This window comes from Pseudopipra pipra, chromosome 9 (genome assembly GCF_036250125.1).
Source record: "Pseudopipra pipra isolate bDixPip1 chromosome 9, bDixPip1.hap1, whole genome shotgun sequence".
NCBI classification, from domain to species: Eukaryota; Metazoa; Chordata; class Aves; order Passeriformes; family Pipridae; genus Pseudopipra; species Pseudopipra pipra.
In genome coordinates, this window is record NC_087557.1 from 22128576 (window position 1) to 22154758 (window position 26183).

The 26183-nt window shown below is 53.6% G+C and overlaps 4 protein-coding genes and 1 non-coding gene across 9 annotated transcripts in view; 1 reads left to right on the plus strand and 4 right to left on the minus strand.

The window, feature by feature from the left end:
• The window catches only part of USP24 (ubiquitin specific peptidase 24), a 62858-nt gene extending 58922 nt beyond the window's left edge, over positions 1-3936 (plus strand). For all 4 annotated transcript variants that reach the window (XR_010432809.1, XR_010432810.1, XM_064665144.1 and 1 more), the window contains 3 exons: positions 677-763; positions 1221-1331; positions 1477-3936. Coding sequence is in view for 2 of the 4 variants with exons in the window: in XM_064665144.1 (XP_064521214.1) it covers positions 677-763; positions 1221-1331; positions 1477-1539 (261 nt within the window). In the remaining 2 variants the exon portion in view is untranslated. The remainder of the gene's footprint in view (positions 1-676; positions 764-1220; positions 1332-1476) is intronic.
• Positions 3937-5746: 1810 nt separating this feature from the next.
• On the minus strand, positions 5747-11274 carry PCSK9 (proprotein convertase subtilisin/kexin type 9). The gene is made up of 12 exons (XM_064665146.1): positions 10626-11274; positions 10337-10525; positions 10080-10203; positions 9745-9878; positions 9233-9374; positions 8945-9141; positions 8618-8801; positions 8132-8302; positions 7741-7883; positions 7474-7639; positions 7034-7215; positions 5747-6792 (listed from the first exon to the last, which is right to left on the minus strand). Exons 1-12 carry the CDS (start codon positions 10764-10766, stop codon positions 6625-6627), a joined length of 1941 nt encoding a protein of 646 aa, XP_064521216.1. The 5' UTR covers positions 10767-11274; the 3' UTR covers positions 5747-6624.
• A 1412-nt stretch (positions 11275-12686) lies between these two features.
• On the minus strand, positions 12687-12757 carry TRNAG-CCC (transfer RNA glycine (anticodon CCC)). Its single transcript has one exon. It is a non-coding gene; the product is annotated as a tRNA-Gly (tRNA).
• Positions 12758-14514: 1757 nt separating this feature from the next.
• Positions 14515-18547, minus strand: BSND (barttin CLCNK type accessory subunit beta). The gene is made up of 4 exons (XM_064665148.1): positions 18069-18547; positions 16906-16985; positions 16286-16528; positions 14515-15543 (listed from the first exon to the last, which is right to left on the minus strand). Exons 1-4 carry the CDS (start codon positions 18243-18245, stop codon positions 15258-15260), a joined length of 786 nt encoding a protein of 261 aa, XP_064521218.1. The 5' UTR covers positions 18246-18547; the 3' UTR covers positions 14515-15257.
• Positions 18548-19556: 1009 nt separating this feature from the next.
• TMEM61 (transmembrane protein 61) lies at positions 19557-25810 on the minus strand. 2 transcript variants are annotated; one of them, XM_064665149.1, is made up of 3 exons: positions 25727-25810; positions 22088-22501; positions 19557-20088 (listed from the first exon to the last, which is right to left on the minus strand). In XM_064665149.1, exons 2-3 carry the CDS (start codon positions 22438-22440, stop codon positions 19803-19805), a joined length of 639 nt encoding a protein of 212 aa, XP_064521219.1. In that variant the 5' UTR covers positions 22441-22501; positions 25727-25810; the 3' UTR covers positions 19557-19802. The 2 variants fall into 2 exon arrangements, with proteins under 2 accessions (XP_064521219.1, XP_064521220.1); XM_064665150.1 differs by lacking the exon at positions 25727-25810 and adding an exon at positions 25272-25647.
• Between the last annotated feature and the right edge of the window lie 373 nt (positions 25811-26183).

Below are 26183 nucleotides of genomic sequence, written 5' to 3' on the forward strand. Positions count from 1 at the left end.
GTGTTACAAGGCTTCACCGTTTTTAAAAAATCAGTTTTCCTTTGCCTGTGTGTTGGTGCAAGAGAATGTGTAAATGAGTGAATTCCTTACAGAATCATCACAGCTTTGCACAAAGCACAGCTGTCGACAGGTACAACTCTTCTTCCCACAGATGTGGTTTTCGTTTTTCTCTCTAAACTTAACGCTGGTTGGCCAACGTTAGTAAATATCCATGGACACTTTGGAAACTTGGAACTCGGCAGAATTGGCCCAAGCAGGGCCATGCTGGGTCCCTCAGCACTGCATGTACAACTCCATAGTATCCCAGCTCTAGGCTGCATTTCTGTCCTGACAGCTGCTGCTGACAGGTCTGGATAGTCCTGCTGTACCCATTTTTACTTTACACTGGCTCATGTAAACCCTGAATCCATCACTCTTCAGCTGGAACTCCATAACTTGTGCGTGCAAATACAGGGAGTTGTTTCCTAGTTTTCAGCTGAGGGGCAATAACCTCTCTGGCTGTTCTGGCTGCATATAAAGTGTGTGCTTGTCTGTGCCCTGGATCTCCAGCTCATTGCCGGAGGATTCAGGAAGTTTGTTCCAGACTTGTTAGTTCACCTACCATCACAAGTGGCTGAGGCTTTACACATATAAAACTCATATGGCAATTTTATGGCTCTCTTGGCTTTTTATGCAGATGTCTGAACATTACTGGGCTCCACAGAGTAACGTGTCCAATGAAACATCCACTGCCAAAACCTTCCAGCGCACTATTTCAGCACAGGTATGTGTCAGTCCTAGGAGATCATGTTAAACCTGCTGATTTCCTTTCTTGCTTTCCAGTTAGCATCTTTGGGTTTGGCAGCTTTAGTCACCATCACTGGAAGTGTTCAAAAAACATGTGGATAAGGCACTTGAGAACATGGTTCAGTGGTGAACATGGTGGTGGTGCTGGGTTGGACTTGATGATCTTAAAGGTCTTTTCCAACCTTAACAATTCTGTGATTCTATGATATTCCAGTGCACTTAAGACTATTCTTCCTTTAGAAGCTCAGACCCTGTGCTTGTTACTGAAAAAAATAACCCTTGAATGATATTAGTCAATACTCACAATTACCTGTGGTGACTCGGCTGTCACACTACAGCAGCTGTGTTGTTTTAGAACTAATTTTAAAAAAATATGATTATGAAATGAAGGGATCATCATGGCCCCTGACACTCTTGGGCTGTTTTCTACTCAGGACACGCTGGCCTATGCCACAGCCTTGCTCAACGAGAAGGATCAGTCTGGAAGCAGTAACGGGTCAGAAAGCAGTCCAGCCAACGAGAACGGGGAGAGGCACCTGCAGCAGGTAAAATAAGGGCAAGTTTACTTTCTGTTGTGTTGCTCTGTGCCAGCTGGTTCCTGGGGCTCAGCTCAGAACCATCACTGACCGTACACACAACAAAAGTAACGTGCTGTATCTTTCTCTCCCCATCTTTTGTGTGTGTCAAAAGGGCTCAGAGTCTCCTATGATGATTGGTGAGCCCAAAAGTGACCTTGATGATGTTGACCCATAGAGGAGATGCCTATGGACACAAGAACAGATCAACTCAAACATTTAATGCCTGGTACCTACTGGAACTGGAGTCGTGTTGCTTATGCCTGGGAGAGCAGTGGCTTTACAGGACCAGAGGCAATGCTGGAGGAGGTTGTTTCCCTGAAAGCTAAAAGCATTTTTTAGCCATGAAGGCTTCAGATCAATAAATGCTCTAGAAAACTGCATCTTCACCTGCAGTAGCTTGTGACAGTCCAAACACCGAAAACAGTGTGTCAAGAAGATTTTATCAAATACACAAACGCTAGTGGTTGAATTTTTATGTGAACATTAAATGAGTGAATGTAAAACTGTTGCTTTTCTGTGATGCTGCAAAAAAAATTCTTTTGGTTTTTATACAGGAAAAAAAAAACAAACAGACTGTCCTTATGTATGGAGGGCAAATTTTTAATCTTTCTGATAATATTGAATAGGAATATTCAAATTTCTGTAAAGATGTGTGATGACTTACATTTCATTGTAAAATATTAGTTAAAGAATGGGTTTACATAAGGACTTCTGTATTTAATATGTCTCCCTGCTAATTTGTAAAGCTCTTGATGAGAAAGATCAGCAAGATTGCTCTATAAGGATAGTGATTCCTTATGGAATGGTTTGGTTGAGGAGCTCTAGAATGAGTCATCTTTGCTGGTACCCTTCTGAAAATCCTTCAGACAACTGGGAAGGGCAGTAAAAAAAAAAGCTTTGTTCTCTAGGTATGCAAGCATTTATTATTCAAGGATGTTGGTGAATTAAAAACAAAAAGAAGTTAATGAGTAGTTTAAAACAAAAAAGCACTTTAAGAAGGAATTCTGTTGCAGTTTTACTCATTAAATTTTTTTAACCTTTGGAGACATATTGAATAAAATGTAGTCTCAGTCATGGATCTGCAATCACTTGCTTATGCTTTGAAATTACTGAGAAAGTTGGTATTGGTTGTATATGATGAATAATTCCTTGAGTGAGCTGGGAACACTGCTGTGCAGATTTTATAGCAATTTTAACATGGGGAAAGAATGAATTGGCTTTATATTTTCACTTGACCAGGCAACGTTTAAAATATCACAGCTCTTTTAATTTGCTCACAAACAACTGGAAACCAGTTGGGATGATTTGAGCACAGTTTTGTTTTCCATGTTAAGTGCAGTTCAGTGATTTCTGGCTCTGGAAACAAGCTTCTTTTGTGCCAACTAACTTCATCTTTTGTACATTTTGCGTTTGTCACATTTTCTGCACTGCTTTTTGCCTTTATTTATGGATTCTGCCTTACTTTAAAGAAATTATATAAACAAACATGCACAGAAATGGGGGACATCTTAAGGAGTGCCTGGGTACCTCCAGAATAGATAAATTTGCCAAGTTAAAGGCACAACCAGCCAAAAAGTGCCTTTTTTGTTTCTTTTTCACGTGCTGTTGCCGAAACACGAAGCAGCAGACAGCTTTTCACTGTTATGCACTAATACTGAAAGTAACCAGTCATTTCACTGTTGGAAGTAACCATCAGATCTGATGTCAGCTGTACAGCTTTCTAACTTATTGTGGGGTAAGAGAGCCGTCGTCACGAATTGCACGTGCAAAGTAAGGGTGGCATTGTAGTGGATCTCTCACTTTCTTTTCCAAACAATGTCTTCATAGACACATGGCAGAGTTAGCATTTTATAAATGTTTCTGATAATGTGCTGGGACATTTTAAATGTGATGTTTTAAATTAATTTTGAATAAATCATTTCTTACAGACACCCCTTCTTCCTTCCCCCCATCCCTAATACATTGTTAATGGCTCATAAATCTCCCCAAGAAGTCAGTACACAGCGGTGATGGTGATGGAAGAAGCTGATAATGTTCCTATGGGTTGGCATCACTTGTCGCTTCAGGTTCCTGTTATTTCCTATGGAAACAACATCCTCGATACCCGCAGGCCCAGGGAAGCATTGATGGGAATTGCATCAGGATGGCTCATCACCACTGTATACTTGAAACCAATACAAACTTTTTCACGGTTCTGCTCACGCTTGTACAAAGTCAATGGTTATCATTTGCAATAAGATGATACTTGGTCAATTATTTTTGTTTCCATCTGCTGTCATTTGAACCTGCTGAAGATTATTTTTTGGAAAATAGAGTTCAACAAAAACTAGTTTTTGTGTAAATTGTGATGCATTTCTATGTTGTAATTTTTACTGCCAATCTTTTTGGATGAAAATGTTTTTATACAGTTTACAAAATGTTCAGTGAGGAGCAGCCACATCCTGGCTGTGAGCACTGGGGGAGATATTGTCCGATTAACGCGTAGACATTTGGCACTGGAAAATTAGGCAGTCTTGATGAACAGTCTTGGGATTCCTGGTCAATGGAATAAAGTTATTCCTTTCACAGAAAACTAGTGTAATCTTTAGACCATGCACACACTGCTGCGCTCCTGTCTTGTTGATCCTCTTACCTTGAAACTCCTTAGGTCAGCCCTGCAGATGATAAGCCCTGAGAGGGTGCCCTGATTGCCATTTTGGCTCCTGTCCAGAGTAAATGGAAGCAGCTGAGTGGCCACCGGAGCTGTACCGCTGTGTATCCTTGTGCTGGTGTACTGTCAGATTTGTATCTCTGAGCAGCTCCTCCTGACCTTAGCAGAATGATTTACCCTGGCCCTGCTCACAGTCGCAGATTAGAGCGGCTTTAGTGTGTCGGATCCCAGATTTGTGGTTGATCTGGATGTGCACTCATCCTGCATCTTCTGTGGGGGCGAGGGGCAGAGCTGGACATGCAGCAGTGCCACGGAGCCGGTATTCCCCTGCTCCCCTGTCTGGGAAACCAGGAGCTACAGCCTGGGCTACCATCCCCACTCTGCCTTCTGACAGCTGCCTTTGTCCTCTGCTCTAAGGACAAGGACTTTTACCTTACCAGCATGACCCAGCCAGTGCTTTCCATTGGCAGTCCTGGAGGTATGGGATGGGCATTGCAAACTGCTGCCAGGACTGCCCATGGCATCCCTGGGATCAGCACTGCTCTCCTGAATGTGAGAGGCTTTTCTGCCTACCCAAGTACAAGATGCTAAGCAAGAGCTAATCTTTTAATATTGTTTGCTTCCACCAGGCTTATGTATGCTTAAACTAAGCTGGGAAAATTCTATCTGGCTTATCTTGCACGGAACAAGCTCACACCTTCTGCTGGATCCTCCCCTCTTGCAGGGAAGTCAGAGCTGAAATATCTGGTGCATGTTTTGAGAGGTTACAGCCTGAGGAGTCTGCTGAAAAATCACCTGCTGTCTCAAAACTGTCCAGGAGCTCTCAGGCTGACATCCCTTTTTGTTTTCTGCCTCTTTGTGCAAAACTCAGGTTTTAGCTGATGAAGTTATGGGTTGTAATTATGTTCGTGACATGTAATTATATGTTTAGATTAGGGTTGGGCTTTTGCCAGCTTTAGTTAACAACTTAGAATTAGTTTCAACCTTTCAAAGTGGTGCTTTGTGCTGGGTCTGTCTTCTCTTGCCAATTAAAGCTGGAGCAACAGAACTGCAAGGTGCTTTTGGATGGGGAAAACACCCAAACCACCTGAAGTTTGACAGGTTAACCTGGTGCTTGTGGTATCAAGCTTTATTTTTTTCATCTGTCCTCAGGTAACACCACACAAATTATACATTGTAGTACCAGGAGACTGTTAAACACTGAAAGAAAAGTGAGACCCAGCTCTGATGGCTTCTGGTGCTTCTCAGCCTTTCCCTGCTGTGTGCATCAATCCAAGCCAAGCTTTGTCTTTGTTGTGGGGCTCCACCACTTCCCAAGTGCAGCCCAGTGTTAGTAACAACAGCAACACAAGCACAAGGGCACTTTTCTCTAAGCTGGGTGATGTTTGTTTCCATAACTGGAAGCTCTTGCCCTACTCTCTGTTGTTAAAACAAACTTCTGTTCTTGCGTATGTGTGTGTGGGGGACAACACGACTCAGTCCCTGCCCAGAGCTCCGCCCAGCTGTGGCAATAGAGGGAACCTGTGCTGTCTGCACTGACCTCTGAGTGTGCCAGCGCTTATCCAGGGACACCTTGGACCCCAGGCAGGGATCAGATCTGAGGTGGGGGCCTGTGGCTGGTTCACTAACAAAGCAGAGCTCTTTTGGGGGAGCAGCATCCCTGCTGGATGGGTGCCAGCTCCCCCTTCCAGACCGGTTCCCCATGGGGATGTACATGAAGTCAGACAATGGATCATATGAGCACTGATCTATGAGTTTTATTTTAAAAAGACATTTATAAAATGTTTATTTATAAAATTCCAAATAAATATTTAAGGTACAAATGTAAAAACCAAGGTGCTATGAAAGCTTTTTCTTCTTTTTTTTTTTTCAAAGGAATTACAGCCAGTTCTATGTGTCTTGGGGACCTGAAAGGGAAACTGTTAACACATAACACCAGCAGATCATTAACTTTGACTTAACAACAAAAAAAAGCACTAACAAAGCAGTAGCTGACTGTAGCAATGCAGATTAAAATCTAATTAAACAAGCAGACTGTTTAAACTACAGCCCTTACACTTGACTCAAAAGTAAAGAATTCTCCTAGGAACACGAGTAGGCAATTATAAAACTGCCCCAAAATGGCTAAACTAGGATTTTCCAGGTGCTAAGCAGCGTTAGCTGACAACTAATGAGCAACTAAGCAGGAAAGAAAGGAGAAATCCTCACCACAATATTTTTTTCTTTAAAAAGGTACTAGTTTTGTCATGTTGGCTGACAACGCATGGCTTGTACAGTCAGGGTGCTTACAGAAGGACCTGGCATGTGGCAGGGAAAGGATTCTGTGTTGACTCCAGTGATGGGACAGGGCTCCAGATGCACAGGGCCTGCTTGGGGAGCTCCCACCCTGGATCCCGACCCTGCTGTGTGTGAGAGGGTGACGAGCTTTTACCCCACCATCACAGCATCCCAAACACAGAGGTTGTCAGCAGCCACATGTTGGAGCCTGGACCATGCTGGGAACAGCAGCTCAACCATAGGAAGGTCCTGAGCAGGGGATAGGGTGGTCCAGCACAGCACCCATCCGAGGTGTACTGGAATCACCAGGCCAGGAGAGCCACCAGCCCGTCCCTACTGCCGGCTCCGGCAGCAAGTGGCAATGGCCACAGCCATGCTGGTGCCAGGAACACCAGCTGCCACGCAGGTGTTGTCCGTGGCATAGGCTCTCGTGGTGCCCGGGCTCTGGGAATGGGCATTACAGCCCGTCAGTGTCCAGCCGCCGTCACAGGACACCGTCACCTAAGGGGGAGAAAAGGTCATCCTCCACAGGCCACCAAAGGGGCAGGGGCCTGCCCGTTCCTGGTGGTCCCCAGGACTCAGGGTGATGTGACTGGTGTCACCCAGCTGGGTGGGCTGTCCCATTACAGGTGAGCAACTGGGGGCATTAGTGAAGGCTGGGGATGGGACAGCCATGAGGGTAACAGAGGGATAAGCAGAGAAAAGGATAACACCCCAGTGGAGGGATGTTCCCCATCCCTACCTTCTCCTCAGAGCCCAGGGATGTGTGTTCCTTCACTTGGCACTCGAGACTGGCAGCGGGGCAGCACAAGGCATGTGCCACTACCTTTCTCCTGCCTGCACAGCGGCTGGGCCTGCTCCTCAGCCCCATGACAGGTCTGCCACCATCACCCAGTGCCATGGAGGGAGAGTGGAAACTGCACCCTGGCAGAGGGAGAGGAGCTGTCAGCATGGGGCAGCCATGGCAGCGTCCCAGGCACACACAGGTGCCAAGGAATGTCCTGAATGAGACCTGAGCCTCCTCGCCTCCATGCACGCAGCATATGTACTTCTTCCCTCCACCCCAGCACCCATACCCACTTTTAACCCCCACTCTTTAACCCCAGCTCCCAGAGTTTTTCTGGAAGAAACACCCTTGGCCATCAGGCTCAAGGGTCTGTAACCTGCCATGTCAGGCATTACCAGTCAGCACGTGGTCCTGTGGGGAGCAGTTGGCCCCCTCAGCCGCTGAGGAGCTGGTGTTGATCCAGCACTTGGCCCTGGGCCATGTGCAGCACCTGGCAATGGCGTAGACTCCCTGGCCCTGGAAAGCGTTGTGAGCCACGCAGTGCTTCTGCCCATCCTTGTCCTGCAGCCAAGGCAGCACAGGGTGTCACTGGGGTGCTTGGGGCCTTCGAGGCTGGGGGGCACCCTAGGGGCAGTAATTCTGCCTCCACACACACTGCTCACCTCCATGTGCTGCCCCAGCTGCCTGCTGCTGTGGGAGAAGCTGGAGCAGCTGAGCATCTCCTCGGTGCTGGCACAGCGAGCCACAGCCGGGGCATGCCAGGTGAGCCCCGACCACACCGAACGACAGTACAGCTGCTGCTCCTCTGCAACGGGGCCCATGGTGTCAGCGGTGGGGTGGACCCACAGTGACACCCACAGTGTCACCCAGTGCCCATGGCACAGACTAGGCTCCATCTTCCCCACCCTCTGCATGCAAACCCAGGTTCAGCCATCCCCAGAACAGCTCAGAGAGGGACATGCCCTGCCGACACGCTATTGCTTTCACCCCAGCATTTTTTTCTGGATGAGGACAGAGCTCTGCCAGGCACACAGCAGGCAACAAGGTCTTTACCTGCACCCAGCTGTGTGGGCAGCCCAGCCACACTGTTCGGTGTCTGGAGCCTCTGGTCCTCTGGGAACCACGTCATGTCCATGACATTCTTGGTGGAGAAGTGCAAGAGGCGCTGCCGGAGCTCGGCGAGGCTCAGCTGGGGTTCAGCGCTAAGCAGCATGGCAGCAAGGCCTGCAAGAGCCCAGGGGGCTGCAGTGAGAACCAGGGGACATGCAGATATCTACACAACATTCCCTTGAGCAACATAACTCCAGAGAGACAGGAGAAGGCATCCCTGCAGCCCATTGCCCACACACACACAGGATGTGGGAGTTCTGTGCAGGCAGCAGCACCCAAATGAGACAAACATGCCAAAACCATGGCGTCATGGCACACAAAAATGTCCCCAGCTGAGGCATCCCTGATGCCCTGTGCCTACAGGGACATGTGCTCAGCACCAGCAAGTGGAAGGCCAGCCCTTCCTGCCCCCGCCAGAGCCCAGCTCACCTGCCACATGCGCAGCTGCCTGCGAGGTCCCACTCTGTGCTGTGAAGCACGTGCTGCAGTCACTGGAGGCACCAATAATGTCATCCCCTGGGGCAAACAGGTCCACACAGCGGCCAAAGTTGGTGCCCAGGATGCCGATGGAGGCAGGTTGGTCCTCACTGTTGGTGGCACCGACGGTGATGACCTGCCAGGGCAGCGACAGAGGGGAGCACGGGCAGGACAGGATGCACAGCCCCAGCCCACTCAGCTGATCTGGCACAGGAGGGAATAAGGTGGCACCATGTCCCTGCATGTGCCCAAGCCTCAGGGGACCCCCACAGCCCGTACCTCCGGCTCAGACGCAGGTGAGTAGAGACAGGCATCGTCCTTGTAGTTGCCAGCAGCCGCAACAATCACCACCCCGTCCTGAGCCACGCGCCGACAGCCAGCATTCAGCACACGGCTGTGGGCACCGGCCAAGGGCAGCACCACCACCAGGGGCACATAGGGCTGAGCCTCCAGCCTCATCTTGATGAACTCCAGGGCTGAGAGGGACAAGACACTATCGCAGGAGGGGGACGAGGCAGGGGGCTCCAGAAGGGAACGTGCTCCTCTCCAAGGCGTGGGGTCACTCACCCATGAGGGTCCTGCTGACGGTGCCCTTCCCCTGGCAGTTCAGCACTCGGAAGCTGTGAACGTTGGCGCCCGTGGCCACGCCGGCGTCACGCCCATTCAGCACCCCGGCTACGTGGGTCCCATGGCTGTTGCACTTGCTGGCCTGGAGCAGGCATCCCAGTTTCATGCCCCAGCCCATTGTGTCTAAGCAGGTTTGCAACCCCAGACCATCCTCCCCGCTCCATCCTGCCTGGATTACCTCTTGCAACAATACCTGACATGCACCTGTGCTCCTCCAGACTGCTTCCCCCAGAAAGGAGACCTGCCCTGCTCAGCCGCAGCTCCAAATAGACCACATGGAGGGCCCCAATATTTCCAGGACCACAACTCCTGCTGTTGCATGTCCTGCCCAGCATTTTGCCCCAAGCCAAGTCTCCCCCTTGTCCTGAGAAGTCCCACAAGCCTGGCCAGAATTTGGTGGATGCAGGGGGATGCTCTTGCCAGAACGCAGCATGTGGCATCTCGGGGCTTACCTGCCCGTGGAAGTGGGTGCTGTCCTCCTCAGGGACACTCTCGAAGCCAGTCACAAACACCCTACCCTCGATCTCCCGGTGGGTGCTCTCCACGCTGGTGTCCAGCAGATAAATCTCCACAAGCTCACCTTTATCTGTCAGGGATGCAGCCAGGGGGAAAGGCAACCACCACCGCAGTCAGCCCAGGCCATCTGGCCTGCTCTCAAAATGCAACTCCAGACCCACAGCACCATGGGGCAGGGGGCTATCCCCATCCCTCAAGATCAGGAGAGGGGATGGGGTCAGTGACCCTTCCCCAAACCCCTGTGGTCACCCCCTCACAGCCCAGTGCTTACTGGGAGGGCTGTAGGTGCTTGAGTTGGGCTGTAGTGGCACGATCCTGCCCAGGTTCCAGGGAATGCTCTGGGCGAAGACATAGGCATCCTCCTCAATGTACTTCACATGTGGCAGCTTCAACACCTGCGGGGAGGAGATACAGTGCCCAGCGTGGTGGCAAAGCTCCTGTTCACCCTGAGGTGGGAACTGCTTCCCCCCACCAGTTTCTACCCCTGCTGCTGCCCTGCACCACGACCCTGTCCTCCATCCCACATACCATGTCCAGGACGTCGCCGCTCATCCTCACCAGGAAGGCAGGCAGGAGGTGGAAGACGTGCAGCAGCTCGGTCAGGTGTCCCCGCCGAGCCGCCCGGGCTCGCAGACGTCGCGCCGTGCCCCGCACCTCGGCCCCACTGCTGCCCTCCTGCAACACCACCACGTAGCGCCCGGGCAGCCTCCACGACGCCTGTGGGAACACAAGCACCGGGCTGGGGCTTGGGACACACACACACACACACACACACACACACAGACGCGTGGCTATCCCCCCATCCCTCTCTCCTCACCTTGGCGGCGCGATGGAAAGCGGCGGGTCCCGGTGGGGCGCCCCCGACGGCGGCTGCCCCCCCCTCTGCCGCCCCCAGCGTCAGCCCCAGCTCCTCCGCCAGCGCCAGCACCACGGCCAGCACCAGTCCCCGTGGGGACATCCCGCGCCCCGCTGGGCAGAGCCGGGGGACGCCGCGACCCTCAGAGCCGGGGGGACGACGCCGGTGGGGAGATGCTGCGCGACCGCCGAGGGGACGGAACGCACCCGCGGGGCCGAGGGGCCGGAACGCACCCGCGGGGCCGAGGGGCCGGAGCGGGGCTGAGGGGCTGGAGCGGGGCCGAGAGGTCGGAGCGCACCCGCGGAGCCGAGACCTGGGGCGCACCGGCGGAGCCGATGTGCCGGAGCGCACCGGCGGGTCCTGGATCGCAGCGGCGGCCGCGGCTCTGCCCGTCGCGGCGAGGGCTCAGCTCGGCGGGGCGGCGATCACGCCACGGCCGGCGGCCCCAGCGGCCCACCCGGGCGAGTTAACCACTAACGGGGCCGCGGGAGGGGGCGCGGGACTCTGGGTCATGGCGCGGGGGCGCGGGGAGAGAGGTGGGGGGGACGCTGCTCACCCCGAGTCCCGGCGCATCGCTGGGGGCTCTGGCGAGCAAAGCGCAGCCGCTCAAGGACTAATTTCAGAAAGGGTTGAACGCTTTAATGTGCCTCCTACTGCTTCACTCCAGGGATAAATTCCCATGAAAGCCTCTAATCCTGTTTGGGCATTTTTTACAGAGTCGTCACACATCTTAAATATCCTTTTTGCGGGTTGCGGTTCGGTGCTTTCCCGTGGCTCTCCCGGCTGCTTCTCACCTCTGCCCTCCTGCAGCACCAGGTTCCCACACTGCCCCATATCCCCGATGACCTTCGGCAAGTCCTGTCCCTGCTCCCAGCTTTTCAGAAAAATAGGGATATATTTATTTTTTATTGGTTATTTTTAAGCTTCTCGGAGCTTATATGTTTATATGAATGTACATGTTTTATATGGATGTGTATGTTTCATATGGATGTGTATGGTTTGTATTGACATGTATGTTTTATATGGATGTATATAGTTTATATGGATGAGTATGTTTTCTATGGATGTGTACAGTTTATGATTTCTTAATGAGACCTCAAGTGGGTGCCCTCACCCTGGTTTGGGTAACTGGGGGAGACCAGACCCCACTTGTCACCCACTTTCCTCCACAGCAAGCTGACACTGGAAGAGTCAGTATCCAGGACACTGGTCGTGGGGACAAGTCTCACTCCTAATTTTTGGCTCAGCTTCATCAGTGCCGCTAAGTCCCACAATACACCACTGGTGCCTTAGGACACTTTCAGGGCAACTGAGAACTGGGGCACCCCATCTCGAGGGAGACAGTCTCCCTTCCCCTGCAGTTACTCCCTTCCGTTTTGCTAGGGGACAAGCTGTGTCCCAGGGAAGGATGGAAGGAGCCCAAATAGTAGGAGGTGGCAAAGGCCCTCCAGTCCCACACACACCTGGACGTGCTGAGGAACCCAGAGAGAGCTCGGCATGAACATCCAGCACCAGAACTGGACTGAGAGTGTGAGAGATGCCCAGCTCTGGAGCTCTCTCCAGGAGTAGATATCTGCAGAAAGATTATTTATTTAATTGAAAAAATATTCAGAAATAGCCCAAAACTTGCACCTTGTAGAGAACAGATCTGATTCGGTCCTGGCACCCTGGAGTGCTTCCAGTAGCGCTTCCTCCTGCTGCTGAGAGCAGCGGGATCACCGGCTGTGTCCGTGTACAGAGGGGGTGTTCCTGTTGAAGGGGGAGGAAGGAGAGAGCAGAGGAGACATCAGAGATGACTCCAACAAGGGGGAAGGACCTGTAAATCCTTGTTGCGCTCTATTCCCGAGGAGCCGCAGGGCTCAGAGCGGTGCCGGCAGGGGGCTGGGCGATGCTGGGCCGGACTCTCTCCCATCCCGTAGCATAAAAAAACACAGCATTTTCCCGGGATGTTTTTGGGCAATTTACAGGAGGTTAATGGTCCTGACATGATGCCACAAATCAAAGAAGGCCCAACCTATTTTTTGCACCAGCCGGGAATCGAACCCGGGTCGCAAGAATGGGAATCTTGCATGATACCACTACACCACTGGTGCGCTGATGTCACTACGCCCCGCGGGCCCACACGTGCACGGGCACCACCCCATCACACGTGGTTGCCCCTTCCTTTCCTCCATCGGCTCCCTGCCGCGGAGTCCCTGCGGGTGGGTGACACTTGTGGGCGGCGAGCGGGTGGTAATTCCTCCCCCCACCCCCAAAAGCCGGGCTGCTCGCTTAATGGCATGCAGGAATGTCCCGATTCCCACAATGTTTAACCTCGGCCGGCGCAGGAGCCGAGTCCTTCGGCTCAAGGATGCTGCACCAGGGATGGGGGGACTCATCCAGCTGTGCAAAGGGTCCCGTGGGAGGGAGGGTCCAGGCCCCGTGTCAGCCCCCTCCCCTGCCCCATCGGAAGAAATGCTTTTGGAAAGTAAATTTCTTTTGCCAAAAGCAGTAGTGAGTGCCAGGACATGAGATAGGACACCTCTCCTCTGAGGAAAGGCTGAAAGGGCTGGGAATGTTCAGCCTGGAGAAGGCTCCAGGAACACCTTGGAACCCTTTTCAGTAGAGGGGGTGCAGGAGAGCTGGACAGACACTTTTGACAAGGGCATGTAGTGATAGGACAAGTGGGAATGGCTTCAAACTGAAAGAGGGCAGGTTTAGATTAGATATTAGGGAGAAATTCTTTACTGTAAAGGTGGTGAGGCACTGACACAGGTTTCCCAGAGAAACTATGGCTGCCCCATCCCTGGAAACATTCAAGGCCAGGTTGGATGGGGCTTGGAGCAACCTGGTCTAGTGGAAGGTGTCCCTGCCCATGGCAGGGAGGTTGGACTAGATGGTCTTTAAAGGTCTCTCCCAATCCAAACTGTTCTATGCTTTTAGAGGCAAAAGCTTTCAGGTCTCTACCAGATTCCCACACTCCATAGGAGCCAGTGACAGAGTGACATCCTGCCCCAGGCACCCTCTGAAACTCGGTGAGACACGGCCTCGTTCAAACAGTGTCCCTGCAGCTACCACACACACACCCCACCAGGAAGGACAGGCAGGAGTATGTGTAACCAATTTGTTATTGCTTCCTCCCAGACAGCTGCTCTCACTCCCGTGGCAATGTTTGGCCAACACTGGAGCCTCCATTCCCCACCCTCCTGTTGCCTGTAAATACCTCGAGTGCGTAGGTGCTCCGTGCCCTTCTCCCTTGCTGCTTTGGTGATGCCAAGGTGAGTGAGGGGTGCAGTAACACCAGGAGGGGTGTCACAGGGGCCTGAAGCCCCAGGTAGAGGCGCTTCTTGCACACCCTGGACTGTACCAGCACAGAACTCCCTGGTCATCAGGGGAGCACAGGGAGCATCCTTCCAGGGCTCTCATGCTTCATCCTCCTTAGGTGATGGAGGACAGCTTTCCCTGTATTTTTGGGTTTGGGTGATTGGAACTAGATGATTTTTTAGCTCTCTTCCAACCCAAACCATTCTGTGATTCTACAAAATTTGCAGTAAAGCTGCTGTGTCAGCACACATGTGCTCCCACGCCTCCTGGGGCCATGCCATGCACAGGCAGCATCCAGCCCAGCTTTCCCAAAACAGGGTGAGGGACTCTCAGAATCCCCACACTGTTAGATCTGCTTGTGGTTAGATCCAAACCCACCTCCCTGGGGAGGCTCAGCCACACAGATCTCCATGGTCTCAAGCAAATAAAGGGCAGGCAGAGGTCACGACTCCCACCAGTGCTGCCATCTCTTCATGGTACAAGCAGTCTGGGGGAGTTGCTGTGTCACCTCTGTCATGGTGACAAACCAGGCTTAGATCCATCAACGTGTTTTGAAACAAATACTTATTATTCAGAGAGAGTTCGGGGATGGTGGGTGCCAGTGTCCGAGCCCACCCACAGCCCTGTGGTTGTTGACACTGACCCAGTGCAGGTGCCCAAAGTCACCACCTCAAGTGCCATCACCAGGGTTTTGGCTGAGCTGAATCCTCCTCTTTCCGCTCCCAATGGCACTGGAACCTGGTCCTCGTGCAGAAAATGAAGGACAGCACAGTCTGTCACCTCCATCACGCCACTCCCAACCGAGAGACATGAAGGCTGCCTGCTGCAGGAGTCTCAGGATCTGATTTTAATTTCAGGGGAGCTTGGATAAGTGGGAGAATGACTTTGAGGACATCTCTGCCTCATCAAGCCCACCTGGTGTGAGCACATCTTTACCTACCTAAACTTGATCCTGTTCCAAGCAGCAAAACTAATGCTTTTCCTTCCCAAGCACAGTATTTCTCCCAGATCCTGCCCAGCCCAGCTTCTCTGTGCCCATCCAAAGAGCTCCAGCGAGGGGGGCCTTGTCCTATATGCTCTGGAATTCAGGAGGCGGCAGTCCCCCATTTGAGTTTTGGGGGAATGAAAGCCTCCAGAAAGGCTGGGTGTGTCCAAGGGGTGCAGAAGCCTGGGGGACCTTCTGTGCTGCAGGTGCTGCACTTTCGGGGGCATCCCCTTTCCTCCAGGCCATGATGTTTGCATCCCCTCTGTGAGATAAGTCCATGCCAAGTGGTCATTTTATCTGGGAAATCAGTTTTCAGGCTCAAAAACGCAGTCGCTGTCCTTGAGCAGAGCATCCGGCTCCTCTTGGAGCCCATAATAAAGGTCATCCTCCTCCCCAGCGCCTTTGTGGGGGGATCCGGAGTGCTGTCCCCGCACCGGGGAGCTGGTCGGGGTGCAGTCAGAGCGAGCAGTGGATGGCAGGGTCCGGCTCTGTGGCGTGGGGGTGCCAGGCATGGAGCCCTCCAGTGACGGCGTGTCCATCTCCTCCAGGAGGGATGCCAGCGGTGCATCCCCCGGCGCCGGGCGAGGGGGGCTGTGGGGACAGGGAGGGCTGATGGGTGGTATGGGAGTTACACCAAACACAGCTGGGGTTTCCTTTGGAGCTGGTGGCTGCTGGAGCATTGCTCAGCCAGCATCCCAGCATCACCAGTCCGCTTGCTGGGTGGCTGGAGCACCCTGGGAGCACACTATCCCAGCCACCTCATGCATGCCTTTATAAGGACATCTGCCTGCCAGATTCCTTCTGCCCACGGACAAAGTGGTGGCTGCCCTTGCCTTTACTGCATCCCAAGAGGAAAGCAGTGCACCCAATCTAGCTGCAGATGCATCCAAGTCCTACGCCCTGAGCCTGCATGGTTCACTCCATCACTTGCAAATCCCTTTGGGACCTCCCAAACCAGCGCTTGGACATCATACATGGCGTCTGGTTTACTGGTCAAGTACTGGGCATCTCATTGCTACCAAAGTCTGACCAGAAACTTGGGGTTTATTCTGGTGAGGACTGTTATTTGTATTGATAAAATTAAAGGAAAATGCAAATTACAACCAAAGCCCATCCTGATTTCTTCCTGGGAAATAATTTGGTACAGAGACTCCCTGTGGGTTGAGACACCATCCAGGCTCCACAGAGGCTGGGGAGTCTGGGTACTTAGTGCTGTGTGAGCAGCAAAGACCCTTCTGCCTCCTTTCCCTCCCCTGGGAGGACCTGGTCTGATCCCTCCCATTTTCACCCTGCATCCCACCAGTGCGACCCTGACCCCAAAAGCATCACATACCAGCTGCCTGCCACTGTTTCCAGATGAGGTGTCAGGTCTTGTGAGGGGTGTCCAGCACCCCCCAGCTCCCGGTGGACCTCTGCTTTGGCCTGCACAGCTGACTGGGAGCAGCTGAGAGATCTGGGCTGTGCCGTGGGTGGGAGTGGAGTTGAGCCCATTGCCTGCCTCTGGATCTGCTCATAGGATGGCAGGCTCTTCTCATAGGTGCTGGTGGCCTCTTGGTCAGGGCAGGGAGCAACCAAGCTGTGGGTAAAGGAATAACAGGGTGCTGAGCAGGACCTGGACCCCATGGAGCTGGAAGATCCTCAGGCACTTGCACAGAGGGCTCCATCATTTGAGGCAGTGGCTTTAGAGGCTACCAAGGCCACATCACTCCCCACACCAGCAGCAGAGCCATTGGGTCCTTGAAGGGGATACCCACAGCTACACAGCCAGATGCTTGGCATCCCCCAGCATCACTCAGGCTCCAGCCTTGGGATGGCTCAGACATCCCTTGCCTGCCCCGCCCTGGCTCCTGCTTGGCATTTTGTGCTGCAATCAGTGCAGTTGTCCCCAGTCCCAAACACTGCCCTCATCCCCAGGGCACACCCATAACTCTGCGTACAGATTTTGGGACCCACCCGATGTCCTTCTGTGGCAGCACCGTGGGTTTGTGGTCCAGGATCCGCTCAGCCTCAGGGTCCACAGGAATGAATGTTATCTGGGGGAAAAAGGAAGGAAGAGCCCAGGGGCTGTGCTGGGCACACTCGACCCTCCTTAGTGGTAAAAGGGCTGGAGTGCCCTTCCAACTGGGTTTAGGGTGTTTCCCCACCACATTTTGATGTCTTGATTGGAAATGGGCTTTTTTGGGCAAAATCAGTAAGGGATAAATGAATCCAGCACAGCTCTTTTCCCCAGTGGAGTCACGCATGTCCCCAAGCCCAGAGCAGGTCCCAGGGCCCACAGGGGAGGTCAGTGATCAGGGACAACACTGAGGGTGCCCTATCCTTGAGCCCCAAGCACAGCAGCAAAGCCACATCTCCCTCCTTGCTAGGGTTGAGCTCGGCTTTGGGGAGTAACTGGGATCAGCTTCACCCCAATCCCAGGAAACACAGCCAGTTTCAGAGGTCCCAGCTGGTCCCAGGTCCTGAGGTCACTGTGCCACATTTTGGAGGATAGCCAAGTTGTTGACAGGCAGCGCCCAGAGCAGTGCCACAGCCACCCTCTCCTTCAAAAAAAACCCTTTTCTGCTAGACCCGTTTCCCAGGGCAGGGACACGTGGCTGCTCTCCGTGCTGGCAGTGCCCTTTGCCAAGGAGACTGGCAGGTGAGGGCTGGGCTCTGGGGGGCCAGGACCCTCCAACATCCTTGGCCTTGACAGTCCTTTCTTGGAAGTCCTGGGAGCCTGCCAAGCCTCAGGCCCCAATGAAGGGGCTAGTTTGGGAAGGGTTTGCATGGGAGAGACAAACACAAGTTTATTTCCTTGGGATTATTCCCTGCTGCCTGCTTGGAAGCAAAGCACCAGGCTCTGGGCTTTGAAGGGTGCAGGAGTACAGGGGGGCGAGGGACAAGGGGCTACATCCTGCAGGCATCAGCAGGCCATGAGCATCCCAAACCAACAATCCCTCCTCCAGATCACTCCAGCTGGCTTCCCCTGGTATCTGCTGCTACCTCACCCCATGGATGGGGAAGTTGAGACGCAGCCCAAGGCTGCACATCCACAGCAGCCGAAGCCCCCCAAGCCCAGCTGAGCCCCCAAGCCCCCCAAAGCACTCAGCAGCACTCAGCAGCAGGATGGATCCTACCTTTGGGTAGCACTGGCATATGCTCCAGGTGATGCCCACGGCTACGAGCAGCACACCCAGGACGCAGAAGGTGATGTAGATGTGGGGCTTTTCCACACTCATGATGAAAATTCCCGTCATCACCAGGAAGAAACCCAAGATGATGAACCCGTAACGGAAGGTCTTCTCCTCTGCCATGAGCTCTGGGTGGGAGAGACAGGAAGGAGAGATGCCAGGGAGCCCGTTTACCTGCCACTGCTGCCCGCTGAGCACACCTGCAGGGTAAGGCAAGGAGTGGTTTCTCTTTCCGGAGGCTGCCAGGAGCTGAGGATCAGCTGCACGCTAACCTGGTCCTGCCCAGGGCTGAGCCAGCCAGTTTTTAATGGGTTTGTAATGAATGCAAACACTGACCCGCCATTCACACTCCAGTGAAGCCGCCCGGCACGTGTCCACGTAACCTTCCCTGCGGGCACCCCATGCCTGGGGAAGGGACTGGGAGGGAGACAGGAGTCTCCATGGCAGTGGAAACAGGAACCTGGAGAGTGGCTGATCCTGTTGGGATTTTCCCAGCCCTGGGCACTGAAGCTGGACTTGGCCATAAACTGGAGCTGGCAGAGGCCCAAATAAGGGGTATATCAGGGTGCAGCACATTCTCAAGGACTGCGGGGCTGCAACAGGGAAGGAGGGAGTGCTCCGTGGTCTTTCTGGAGGCCCATGGGTTTGGAACATCCCTTGTCTTTCTCTGGCTGAGTGCTAAGGCTGCTTCACTGGGCAGCAGGTGGGCTACAAAGGGGGGACTAAAGCCAGGGAAGGATGGAGTGGGGTTGGTCCTCCCAGGGGCAGTGAGGACAGAATATCCCTGTGCCCTGTGTTCGCTTAAGTTGGAGCTGGAGTGTTAGAAGGTGTGTCCTTCCCAAAACATATCCAACAGCTAGACAGTGTTGGTGGCTTTAATTAGCCTTCGTTTTATTCCCTTACTTTCCAGCACATGTGGGAGCACATACAAATAATTACATTATAAGCAATATGTTGTACGTGGCTATGGCTCCAAATCCACTCTGCAGGTCCGCAGGGAACCTAGGGCAGCCCATTGTTTTGGTGGGATGGAGGAACCGGCAGCGGCCCCCACAGCCGCTGGCCTCTCCTCTGGGCAAGGCTGCAAACCCACCCATGGTGTGCAGGGAGAGGGCTGTGTGCTCAGGATGGCTCTTTATAGGATGCCGTCTGAAATGCCAAGTGCACTTGGATGCGCTGACCACACACATGAGCCACTGAGCATCTGTACACTACATGAAGTCAGGCGTGGGAAGCCAGTACATCGGGAAGCAAGGTGGAAGGGATGGAGGTAGGGCCAGAAGGGGCACTGCAAAGGCAGAGGAGCAAATGGGGCGGCACAGAGCTGTGTTTTCTCTGGCCAGGTTCCTCGTTCTCTGCTGCAGTTTTTATTATTGAGTGGGTAGCCTGAAAGGAGCTCCCAAGGGTGGGGCAGAGCAGGGAACACAAAGCATCTGCAACCAACAGCGGTTTTATTAAAAATATGAAGGCTTTCAAACATGCCAGTTACCCCCAATGCTTTGAATGCATCACCCACAGGACCCGCAATCCCAACAGCCCTGGACTGATAGCTCAGAAAGCCCGGCTGACCCTTTCCCATCCTCCCCCACCCTCCTCTCCTCTCCACAAAGGAAAGGGCTCAGTTTAAAGCTGAGGGACTGGGCAGCCACCCACAGAGTCATGGCCCTTGCTGCCCCCAGCTCAGACCCCTCGGACATTGATGTTTTCATAGCTGGGGGGAGGTGTTGCCTGCGGCTCCTCGGGGTGCAGGGTCTCCAGCCAGGATGGGCTGGGGCGGAACAAGGCGCTGTCGGAGGAGCTGCGCCGGCGGCCACCCTGCCAGCTCTCATCCTCCTCCAGGTAGTGGTACAGGGGTGGCGTGAGATCCTCCTTCCTCCTCGGGGGCTGGACATAGGCCAGGGCACCGTGGGCAGGTCTGCAGGTCAGGGCTTCTTCGTAGGTGGGGATGGCACTGGCATCCCAGTTGCTGCGAGGAAAGAAGAAACCCAGCAGCACACACCATCATCCAGAGCATCTCAGCACCCAATAACTGGACCACCCCAGCACTTGCCAACTGGAGTATCCCTGTGCCCTGTCAACCAGAACCATCCCAGTGTCCCATCAACCAGAGCATCCCAGTGCCCATCAATTGCAGCATCGAAACACCCCTTCAACCCCACCTAAGCATGATGGACACATATGCTGGAGACAGCACATCAGCAGGTTTTGCATGCCCAGGATCAAGGGATGACCAAGGTGGGGAGCCATGCAGGAGGAAGGGCATTATCCATCAGACCTTGCAACAAGGTCCCATAGGCAGAAGAGCACCTCCATCACCTGCCTAATCACAAATTCACCCCTTAGTCACAGAGGCTGCCAGTAGCCAAGGGAGCAGTTTGGCACAAACGTCTGGGCAAGGGGCAGCAATCCCAGTTCAATGCGGTCACACCACACTCTTGTGCCTGCCAGAGCCCTCCATGCACCAGCCAAGCCTGGTGTCATTTCCAGCAGTGCTTTGCTGAGCAAACACAGCTTGTGTACAGGGAAAACCTTTGGACAACCTTTGCCCTGTGCAGGGTCCTGCTTGGCACCCTATGGAACTGTGCAGCCCAGAGCCGGGGAGGCTGTGAAAGCAACTCATCGTTGCAGATGAAATCCAGCACAGTGCACTGGGGAGGTGGTGGGCATTGCAGAGCACAGCTGGTCCGAAGGAAAAGCTGCAGTGTTCTACAGGGGTGCCTCCATCCTGAACTCTTAGCAGCTCCCTGTCCCAGACAGACCACCTTGGGCTTCTGTGCTCACAATTTTGCCAAACAGCCTCAGTTTGCATGGGGATGTTTTCTTGGAAATGCAGAGAGAAGGATTTATCCCAGCATAGCATGCTTTGCTGGGGCTGGAGGAGTTGTCACAGCACCAACAGTGCCAGGGCACTGTGTCCCATCAAGTGTGGAAGTCGGAAGCTCAGGGAAAGGGACATTCCCCATGGGGGCACAACAAAGCTCTCCACGGGAGGTGAAACCTTTCCCCAGAGTACCCAGACTGGATCACGATCTCACAGATACTCAGATGGGCACTGAAACCCCGGGAGAACCAGGAACGTGCCTCCCACTCCAACTGAAATTTTATGGTTTAATGTTCTTAAGAGTTTCTTTTAGTGCTGCTTTTCCCTAGAGCCTGATTTATGCTGGAGCCAAGATCTTTGCTGTGACCCCATAAAACAGCACTGGGAAGGGCCGGCTGGCTCCATTTCCACTGCAGTCTCTGGGGGAAAAAAAAAAAATCTTTTGAGCAAGAAACTTTTAAATCAAGAAGTGATCTTCACACTGGAAGAGTCTGGGGCCCAAAAAGCAGCAGTGGTATTCAGGGCGAGGGGTCTTTCTACACCCCAAAATAGGCTTCATAGAAGGACCCTCTAACAACACTTTTGATGCCATTCCAAGGATTATTTTCTTTATTTTTCTTCTTTTAAGTCTCTTTTAAAACAGATTTGGCTTCCCTTAAAGATGGCATAAACACCCTCATCTCTATACGGCATCGCAGACCTGAGAGACCAGGGCAGGATTCAACAGCTAGAGGTCTGGGTGACCTCCCCACCCCCAAATTCAAACCTTCTGCCAGAAAACCAATGTAGTCTTCTGCTTGGTGGCTCTGCTAAGGAGATGTTGCCTCCCTCTGTGATGGCCCTGCAGGGCAAGGAGAGCTGGATGCAGCCAAGCTGGCCACGGGTGCAGCCAGTGTAGGCAGACGGGGGCTGGCAGGGAGGGGAGTGTGGATGCTCAGGTTGACACTAATGAGCAAGAGCATCTGCTCAGGAGCAGGAGGAGAGCACAGACCGGGGTCTGAGCAGTGGCTGGCAGTGCGGATGTGTTGTTGCTCCTGTAAGCTCACCAGCAAGCCAGTCTGGGAGCAGGCTCAGGCACATGGGACAGCCAAGACCACCCTCCACTTCTGCCCACCCAAGCACCGCACAGGGACGTGGCACCCACCTGCAGTTCCACTTCTCCGGGGGCTCCGCGGTGAAGTACTGCAGGTCCCTGGGGAAATGGTACTGGTAGCGGCGGGAGACCACCCTGGTGTTGGCTTTCACGGACCAGAGGAGGCCGAAGAGGAGGAGGATGCCACCAATACCACAGCAGAAGAAGCTGACGGAGCGGAGCAGGGCGCTGGAGGAGGAGGAGCTGGGAACTGCCTCGGCTTCCCGGGGAGGCAGGAGGCGAGTCCCGCTGCCAGCCGATGAGCCGACCTCCCCGTCACTCCACCAGGCAAAGCACAGCGTTCCCGTCACCAGCAGCACGGCCCCGGTGATGGTCAGGCCATAGCGGAAAGAGGCAGCTGCCATCCTTCAGAAGGAGGTTTTAGGAGGGAAGAAGACCGAGACAAGGCATGAGAGAGCCCACGTCCTGCAAGACAAGAAGGGGGCAAAGTTTGAGCAGGACAAGGTCGTGGAAGACTTGTCAGAGGAGAAAATGACTGAGCTAGGACCTCTACAGGGAGTGCAGCCTCTTTAGCTACTTACTACTGACCATCAGAAAGGGCATTTCCACCAGCTCAGATGGGAAGCCCTTGGGCACAGCAAAGCCAGTGCGGTTTGAACAAATAAACTTCCCAACAGCCTCATAAAAACATCCTCAATTTCAAGAAACAACACAGCACTCCCATAGAGGCTGGGTGGGAACTCCAGCCAGGGCAGCTCTGGGGGCTTTCATAGCTCTTGTCTTTGGGTTTTATTCCAGATTTCCTCCCAAACTTGGCAGAATGCCAGCTGGGTTTCTGATCAAAGCACAGCTTATGGAAGAGGTTAGGGTCAGCTCCAGTGCACACCTTCTCAGGTTCATGTCAAGATCAATCCCACAACCTTCACCCTCCCTATCAAGGTGGTTTCTCCCTGCTGGGTGGCCCTTCTCAGCTAAACGTCACATGCAGAGAACAACCATGCTTCCCTGGTGCTGGAAAATCTGGGGAGGGAGACCTGGTTTCTGATCTCTGTGGGGCTCTCACTCCTCATTGCTTTTTCCAGGGAGCATCTGCTCCCTGGGCTTGTGCATCCCCAGCTCCCAGCCAACCGACTGAGGCAGAGGCAGAGAGGTCCCACCAAATCCGCTCTGGCCCTGCTCAGTGCCCAGCAAGAAGATTCAGGTTCAGCTCCTATTTCTTGAAGGACAAAAAGCTTTGGACCACGTGGGAATTGAGCACCCAACACCCCCAGACAGATTCAGTCTTGAGTAACTCTATTTTGAGGGTTTCTCATGGTGGCAGTGCCAGTGGAGAGCCTGCACAGCCAGGATGGAATTGGGGCTCAAGCACAGAGGTGGATGGACAGATGGATGATCTACACTCGGCTGTCACCTCTGCACTCATCAGTTTGCCTGTGTGTCAGTAACATGAAGATAATGTGGTGGCTTTGGTCTCCATTCCTCCAGGCAGGGCTCACCTCCAAGAGTGGGGACTTAAATTGTACTCTGAGGTCTGGAAGTGCTGAGCCAGAGCTAGGCAGGGAGCAAAAGTCCAGCATGGACTTGATGTGATCAAGGTCAGGTGGAATCATATTATTTGAAGCCATTATTTATCAGATGGGCCCACTAAATGGAAAGTCAAATTACTTTGTAGTGAAAGAAACACTATCTGATCTAATCTATGTTTAATGAAGGAATTGGATGAGAAGTGGGATTTGGGAAGCCTGCAGGAAAGCAGCACACTCCAGCTCTTGTCCCAGGGTCATGAGCCCAAATTGTCACTCAGGCAGCTGCAGTCACCTACTGGGAATGAGGTCACATTCCTGGGGTGGGAGAAGACAGAGCTTCCACCCATAACAGGGGGACATGTTAGGATGCTCCCTCCTGAATGGCAGGGGATTGGTTGAGCTGAGACAGAGCAGGAACTGTTGGAGATGGTATTAGATGCTATTAGGGATCAGCATCTCCACTCCACGACTAAACACAAGCAGGACACAACAGAAGAACTAGACTCATGTTGCCTTGCAGCAGGAGATGCTCAGGGGAGTGCAAGGACACTACTGACCCATGAATGCAGCTCCTTTGGAGAGCAACGCATTTTCATGGAAAAATTTCAGCTAATATTATTTAAGGAAAAAAAACATGACCCAAAAAACCCTACAGCAAAGCTTTCAATCCAACTGCTTGGAAATGTCAGGTCACTCCAAACTGAAAGCCTGGATTGAACCAGCACCAGGAATTGAAACGTTCAACTTCTGCAACTCTTCTCATTTTGGGGTCAGACTGGTGAGGTTTGGGAGATGCTGTGAGTTCCCTGGTGAGGTTTGGGATATGCTGTGATTCCCCTGCCTGGGCACGGGGAATTTTGCAGCCTGCAGCACTGTGCACATCTGGGAGCGCTGGCAGGAAGGGGGAGGTGGAGGGAAGGCGGAGAGCCTCTGGGAGGTGATGGATTGACAGCTCAAGAGAATAAACTCTTCTCTCTTGACAAAACCAGCACAGCTCGGGGAGCAGCGCTGAAAGCTCCTCCAAACTACCCACATGTGGTCCCGCAGCACGTGTGCGGGGGCAGCTCCTCCAAGCTGGGTGGCACTGCCACCACTGGGTGACATTGCCGCTGTGCCATTCCCTTGCCAAACCCCTTCTTGTGTTTCCACAGCTCTCCTGAGCCTCTCTAAAAGACCCACAATGTTTTCTCAGCACATCAACCTCTGGAAGAAGAGTCTGAAGGAGCAAGGCCAGGGCAGGACCTGAGTCCCTGATCCTCGAGCCTCTTCTGGCTCCACTCCCGGAGCACTCAGCATCCCGCACAGCACCTCTCCTGGTGAGCATTCCCAGAACACTTTCACAGAGGGGCTGTCCCTCCAAGGAGGCAACTGTTGGCTCCCCAACACCGGTCTCCACCCGCCGAGCCACCCTGACATTTTGTTCTGCTGTCTCCTCCTTTGACCTGCTCTGAAATAGTTTTCCGGGGAATAGATTTGCACGTTGCATGTACAAACAGATACGAATGTTGATAGTTTACATACTTCCACTGAGATGCTGAGAATAGCAGCCCCCATATAAAGTTATGCAGATGGTGATTCATGAGGTCTACTAAGCATTACTCAGAAAAACGCTCTTTTCTAGCAACACAAGAAAAGAAAAGAGTTTTGAACCTCTCCCACTGCTATAAAGTAGAAATCCACCTCCAGACCCATCCCTCCATGGCACTTACGGACTGTCCTTCCACGCAGGGCTGGAGAGCTTTAGTCGCAGATGGAGCGCCGGGAAGAGATGCACCAGAGAGTGAGCATGTCATTAGGGAGATCCCTTCCTGTCTCTATCCAAATTTGCTTTTTTTTTTTGTTATTGCTGTTAGTGAGGGTTTGGTCTCCATCCAAAGCAAAGTAACAGTGACGCTTTGGAAGAGCATCCGAGACATCTGGTGCACTCAGCCTCCCGAGGCAGGTTCGGACAAAAGGAAGCACATGCCTCCCCCCCGTCCTGTGTCCCCTGTCAGACTTTGGGGCGAAGCCTGAGCATCGTTCCCTCTAAGGTGGCCGATCCCGGCGGTACCCCCAGGGCTCTCTTCCCGCCGCGGCCGGTGCCCGCACCTCCTCTCCCCTGCGGCACAGCGCCCAGCCGGGGGTGCCGCGTCCCCCCAAGCCCCCCGCCCCGTGCCGTACTCACCGCCGCGCCAGCCCCGCTCCGGCCGAGCGGCGGCTCCGCCGAGCGCGGCCCGCGGGGCGGGCGGGGCCGGGGGCGGGCGGGGGGCGGTGGCGGCTCGGGGCGGGCAGGGACCGGCGCTCCCTCCCGGCACGGCACGGCCCGGAGGGGCGGGCGGTCCCGGCTCCCCTCAACGCCGTCCCGCTCCCGTCCCGTCCTATCCCATCCTATCCCTTCCTATCCCGTCCCGTCCCGTCGGTGTGCGGGGCTCCCGAGAGCTCCGGGCTTCCTCTGCGGCTGGGACATCGTCCTGCTCTGTGGAAGACGCTGCCCCACGGGTGGGACATCACTGTCCTATGGGTGGGACACCCACGCTGCAGCACAGGAGGATCTCTGCCCTAAGCTTGCTTTGTGACCGCTTTAGTTCTCCTCACCTCTCTGTCAAATGCCAGTATTGTCCCTTTCCCCCGTGGAATGGTTT